The sequence below is a fragment of the Vollenhovia emeryi genome, unplaced genomic scaffold (genome assembly GCF_000949405.1).
Source record: "Vollenhovia emeryi isolate VEMERY1.0 unplaced genomic scaffold, V.emery_V1.0 DF939133.1, whole genome shotgun sequence".
In the NCBI taxonomy this organism is placed as follows: domain Eukaryota; kingdom Metazoa; phylum Arthropoda; class Insecta; order Hymenoptera; family Formicidae; genus Vollenhovia; species Vollenhovia emeryi.
In genome coordinates this window covers 1-6,639 of record NW_011967233.1, presented here as the reverse complement: position 1 = coordinate 6,639, position 6,639 = coordinate 1, and the positions used below count along the sequence as shown (strand labels likewise).

At 38.7% G+C, this 6,639-nt stretch overlaps 1 protein-coding gene across 2 annotated transcripts; it reads right to left on the bottom strand.

Moving 5' to 3' along the window:
* Nucleotides 1–1,239: 1,239 nt before the first annotated feature.
* Nucleotides 1,240–3,847, bottom strand: LOC105567837 (radial spoke head protein 9 homolog). 2 transcript variants are annotated; one of them, XM_012023045.1, is made up of 4 exons: nt 3,195–3,847; nt 2,758–2,923; nt 2,291–2,579; nt 1,240–2,121 (listed from the first exon to the last, which is right to left on the bottom strand). In XM_012023045.1, exons 1-4 carry the CDS (start codon nt 3,419–3,421, stop codon nt 1,961–1,963), a joined length of 843 nt encoding a protein of 280 aa, XP_011878435.1. In that variant the 5' UTR covers nt 3,422–3,847; the 3' UTR covers nt 1,240–1,960. The 2 variants fall into 2 exon arrangements, with proteins under 2 accessions (XP_011878435.1, XP_011878436.1); XM_012023046.1 differs by having other exon boundaries at nt 2,062–2,121; nt 2,242–2,579.
* Between the last annotated feature and the right edge of the window lie 2,792 nt (nt 3,848–6,639).

Genomic DNA, 6,639 nt, shown 5'->3' with positions numbered 1-6,639 from the left:
AATAGACGTGGAACGGTTTTACTTCATAGAAAGTGGACGATTAGTAACAAAGGTATAGTATAGAGCTCTCCATACTTTGAAACTTTTGCAGACCTAAAGAATCGTTATATAAAATAACAGATACATTCATTGTTCGCTTTGTATTTCTCTATTTCTATTTTAATAATTATATAAATTAAATATAATCATTTAAATTCGAAAATAGTGTTTATTGTTGCTTCGCTGCAAATTACGTTGACCATATAACTGTCAAATCAGATGATTTCATGTATAATATTATATTCTTGTTTCTTACGCAGCATGCAAGAAACATATGATTATCAATATTGACAGCAATAGCAAACGTAGCAATTTCTTAATAAAGACAAATTTCTAATAGCAAAATTGTGTGTCTATATTTTCAGACAATTTATTAATTATTTAAAAGAATCTATATAAATTTTATGGTTTTAGCGATTTCTCCTGTGTATTGATATTGTCTTATTGAAGTACAATACATTTTTATAAGAATTCCTATTATCTTACCTTTTATTGCGCGAAACGAGGCATTAACGCTTTACTGAAAGTACACTTTTGCTGAGTGTGATGTTACTCTCTTGAGAGATCACAGCATACTAGTGATGACATTGATAAAAGATTTCATAATAAATACAAAGTGTCATGTTTAATAAACACTTTTCTTCTCTGGATAGACTATAGTCAATATAAACCTAGTGAATTTGCAAGTTTCGTCGTATCTTCCATAGTTCAACGCGGATACATACACATTTAATGCTATTTTATTTAACTTTTCCGAATTTACCCCAATTTTGCTATCGACTGTTCATATAATATACTGCTATTATATAAGGAAAGTATGAAAGTTCATAAATTTTGTAATTTTAATTATATTACATCTATTTAATTAAAAAAATATATATATCTATCTTTTTATTATTACGATCCTATTTATAACACATATAGTTGATTATGTTTTGCAACATGTGGCTGCGGCATGGGGCGATTATAGTAAACGTTTTAAAATTTTTAATTCGCCTACTTAGAGGTTTATAGATTCTAAAAATGATTCTTGTGCATCTCAAACGATACAATTAAATGTAAAAAAATAATAAATAGAAATAAAAAGAGACAAAGTGCACCGCAAAACTAATATTTTAATGAATTCAGCTACTAATCCAAGTAATAATTATATCAATTTATTTATATATATATTAAGCTATTAATATTTAAACAATTATATTTTAGGTATATTATGTATCCGGTAAGTCCATGTCTCTCCATGTTTGGAACGTCTTTTTAACATCTCATATTTCCTTAACGTTAAATAAGAAGATCAGACATTGTTACCTGATCGAGTGTTCAAATTAAGTCAATGTTAATAGAATTAATATTTTATTCTACGTAAGGAACAATAATGAAACATAAAATTGACTGGTAAATTGACTTGTCGGGGATATTTTATGCGATTCTCGGAGCTCGTTTCCTCACGATTCAAGCCGTTCCAGCTAAGCCACGCCGAGTTTCCTTTTCGTGGAATCCCAGCCGACAATCCGGCGCGAGGAGTGCACGCGTTCCGCAGGAAGCGTGAAATTTAACATTGTCGCGGATTCGAGGACGTCGCCAAAAGCGGACACGAATAGATACGCGCAGGAATACGTGCGAACAACGGATTTTCATGACGGGAAGCGGACGTTAAGGACAATAGCGTTACGAATTACATCGACGCGTGTATCGATCGTTCAACCGGGCGGTTTAGCTCTTGCAACTCACTGCGCTGTTCCACTTTATAGACAAATTAAGAGAAGCAAACTGACGTCGTGTCTAAGACTGTCTCTAAGCATTTACGCCTAAAATTTGTATTACGTAGCGTCAGCATTTATTACCTTAATGCCATTTACATGTGACATTTTGTCCTCTCACACAGTCACTCGTATTTCGCTCTTGTAACTCCAGTTTAATATCATATCATGAACGGCAGATCCATGTTCTTCTTTCCATGCCCGACGTACAGAAATCCGTGATGCGGGGAGTTCAACTTGTGAAAAAAGGTCATTCCGTGCCAGTACAAGCTGTGCAAAACGGCCAGACGACCGCCCAGGAGGAACTGCAGGTTCCAACATTCTGAAAATAAAAATATCATGTTATTACGTAACAGATCAGCGGTCAGGAACATAAGAAAAGTTGAAATGACATTGTGTTAAATTTTATCGCTCATAATAATGTCGAATGTCATTATTTCACCTGTCTCTATCATTGAGCGCTAAAGTTCACGCTTTGTCGCCGCTTGTACCTTGAGGAACGTCCATGTCTGCGGCGTCTAAAAAATCCAAAGCGTAATTGTAATCGGGCCGGGACGACAAATTCTCGTTCCACTTCTGTTTCGGGGGACGTGCGTGCAAGTAAGATTTCAGACTCGCGGCCTCCATCTCGCGTAGACCGCGGAAGTTCGGATTCTCGATCACGTCGCCATTCGGGCACTTGAACCAGGCTCCTCGCGGAACAACCGCAGCATCCTCCATGATTGATTCCACAGTGGCCGCGAGACGGTCCTCCTCTTTCAGTTCCTTCGGCATAGGATCCTAAAACATTTACACATGTCTCATTCTCTTTCTAATAAACTGGATCTCTGTAAATGTAAAACGATTCGACCTAAAATACTCTTAATACATTTATATCATAGCCCAATTTTCACGACAGACTTCTCGAGTCGGCTTTTCTCGGAGAAACTTTAAAGAAAAAATCACTGTTTGCAGTTACAGCGTAATAAATCTTGGGATCCTCGTTTGGCGGAAACGGTGGGTTAACGTCGTAAACGTTCGTGACGATGGACGGATCGCCTTCGAATTTATTAATCGCTAAGGGGCTCAGGAATCGTGCGCATTTCGTCGCTTTTGGCAGCAGCAACCAATTCATACCATCCGTACTGTAAAAGGAAATTAATGAAAAATAAACGTTATTTTGATTGATTTTAATGTACGTAAAACTAATATTAGAAAAGGGAAATTCTTTTTATAAAGTAATTCTCTCTCAACTTCTAAAAGCTGAGATTGACCTCGTGATTAACAATCAAATATTTTTTCTCATCAATATTTATAAAAATGTATGGAAGAGCTTTACATATCATAAATTTGTTTGCATTTCAACGGTGTCTTACTCAAAGAGGCTTTAATTTGCGAAATTCAAGAAATTCCTACCTGTAATAAAACACCTGATCGTTCATGCAATCCCTCGCGAAACCGTATGCGACATGATAGTCGTTTTGTATCCCATTGATTCTGCCCCAGTAATAACATTTTCGAAAGTGATTTTCCGTCTGTAAAATGAGTAGCGAATTCTGCAGCAGCTGCGAGCTTTCAGTACTTATGCAAATACCGGCGCAGCCGAATATATCAAGAGTTTCCAGTAACTTGAAGCAATCCATTTTGCTTACGTAGCTTACGGAGATCTCGGCATTTCTGATAATCTCTGACGCTCGAGATTGCTCTTTTCAACTGTTTAAACAGCCCGGGAAAAAATGTATATATCTAATCATATCTGATGGCGCTTTCGACAATTTCAACTGACTGAAACTGACGTGGGTTTTAGCCCTCTCGGAGCGATTAACCTGAAGACACTAAGAACATATGTTCGACCGAAAATGTGTTATGAATCTGGATTAGGTCCTAATTACAATATTCTTTTTAATCTTACGATAAAATCGAAATATTTATTAGTAGTTAGATAACCTACAACTTATTCAAGTAAATAGATTTTTTGTTAGGCTTCTAAACTTAATTTCAATTATACCATGCTGATCTTTCACTTAATATGAATAGTGGGACACTGTCGGTCTGTACATACACAAAAGCCACATAATTTGTATATTACACAAATGTTTTCACGAATTGACAGTTCTAGGAGCAAAAGGTGCCAAAAGTGCAGAATCACTCCAGCATTAAGCCCGTATCAGACTACGGATTGGGATTGGGATTAGATTGAAATTTAACCAATCACAGTAAAGTTTATTAATCTTAAGTTCAATAACTTTTACTCTGATTGGTCAAATTTCAATCTAATCCCAATCTCAATCCGTAGTCTGATACGGGCTTTAGTCGTGTCGGAAGAAATTATTGACCAATCACAGTTCATTATTCTCCTTACGGTCGAAGAATAATGAACTGTGATTGGTCAATTTCTTCCGACACGACTTACTATATCCTATGTAGACCTAGTATTAATCCTGGTCCAGTCGAAAACGTTATGAGTATATCTAATTCAGATATAAGCAGATTTAAATTTTGCCTCAGGCAATCATATCCAACGTAAATATGAGTTAGGTATCGTTTGATAACACACAAATATATTCGGAATACTTAAAACATTTATTTTAACACTTTATAAATATTTAACAAAATATATTGTGTATATGTATATGGGCGTAGAGCACGGACATGCACCAAGTGGAGACTTTATCGGCAGTAATTGAAAATGGGTGTAGCGGAATAGTTCCAAAAATGAAAATAGGCGTAAAGCGCTGTAATCAGTCGAGCGAAAACGGTAACAGGCAAAACGCCGGGATGGACGCTCTCAGGCCGGTATTCATAGTCGATTCTTATTTCAAAATCATCTTAAGTGTTGTCTTAAGAGATTAATACGGCTCTGTGATTGGTTAAAAACACATTAAGAGTATACTTAAGACGATCTTAAATATAAGAACGGACTATGAATACCGGCCTCAGGTTTCTCTCTGGTTATACTGTGATCGATGCTTGAAAGCTCGCAGCCTGATTGGCCGCTGCTCCACGTTTGAAAATTGCAACCGTTGCGAATCTAGTTGACGTTCAGTTGTTGGACGCGGAGAAAACGTCGGTCGGCCGCGAGAATCCGCTCCGTGTTTCCATCGATTTCGGCTCGCCGAGAGGGCGAGCCCCGTGTCCGGGGTGTCGTGAGTAAGTGGCGCGTTCGCAAGCTCGTTTGTGGCGTTCAAGCAGCCGCCGGGAGAAGCGTGCCGGGAAATCTCGGTCGTCGTGAGTGAGCCGTAGTCGCGAATCGGCCATTCCGCGGCTGCTCGGAAGTTTGGTTGTCGCGTCTCGCGTGCCTCAAACCGCCGAAAAAGTCGAGAGTGCACCGCGAACGGGAGTGTCGAGTGTCGCGAGCGTGTGTCTCGAGAGTTAATTTCATCCGTCGCGAGTGTTAAGTCAACGATGCGGCTTACAGAGTAAAATTGGTGATACTGTGTGTGATATCGTATACAATGCGATATATATGTGATAGTGCATATTCTATTGTGAAGTGTTAAGTGAGTTGTGACCAATTGGGATTACTTCGCGGGAGCAACTCAACAACCGATCCAACGAGGGACCACATGACGGAGTCACATGACGCCGGCGACGCCCATAACCGTTACGCCCAGTCTACAATGAGTTGTTAGTCAGAAGTCGGAACTATATGTCGGTTTTTTTCTTCCACCCAGAAAGGAAAAGGATCAACATATACGAGTAGTTGCGACTTCTGACTAACGACTAACGACTCATTGTAGAACGGGCCTTATTATCGATCGGTCATCGTGGGATCCGCCGTCGCAAGGTAAGTGCTCCGTATTGCAATACCGACGACGCGACTTATCTATTGCGGGTGGTTGCTCATAACCCCCTCGAGCGGCAATAGATGGCGTGCGGCAATACATTTCGTGCCGGGGCATAGGATATCGCGTTTAAACGAAATAGAATAGGGCATAGGATATCGCGTTTAAAGGATATAATTAATTTTCGGGACTTGCGATCTTTTTGCGCTAACCTTAGAGGTGATGCATCTCGTCGTCGAGAATGACTTTCGCGTTTCGGGTGACACGAGACTGCTAGATTTCGTACCCGGGCATAGGACATCGTGTCAGAACGGCAAAATTTTTATTTTTCTGCACCTGTCATATGCGCAACGTCACTTTAAAATAAAAAGTAATATGTCGCTCACTGATACGAGTCGCAACAGCAAAGTTGTACATCGCTAACTATATATGTTAAACTGTAACAATACAAAAATGTATACGATTATTATAGACTAATTATGCAAAATCAAAACTATTGTATTAAATATACTTTATATTTTATATTTAACAAAATGGGTATTTATTAAAACAATTATATAGAATACTGAAAGTCTTCCTTTTAAATATGAACTCACAAAATTTTATACGTACGGTTTTGTCTCTAACACTTATTCGAATGCTCGTTGGAATCATTTGAATAAATAAAATAAAAGCACAGAACAGATGATTCATTTTGCACAAGTAGCAAATAACAAAAATGTAAGACACTTACCTTATGATTTCTCTGCTGTTACCCGATGCCGCCTAAGCCTGCTCCTCCTCTCAGATTCTCTTGTTGCACTTACACTCACAGCACTCGCGAAAATCGATCGCGCGAAATTTCGGACACTCCCGTACGCGATGTAAAATACCGTGAAATGCAGTAAGCGACGTTCTTTACTTCCTGCCCGTTCGAATTGCGAAGAACGACAGAGCGAATTACGCCGTGAACGCCGAAGTCGCACAAATTTCTCTCCCCGAACAGATTACACGAAATCGATAGATAGTTAAAAGCGCGGTGCGTAAACGAGATGTAACCGCGACAAAGTACCACGGTTTACATTCATGTTTTAGTT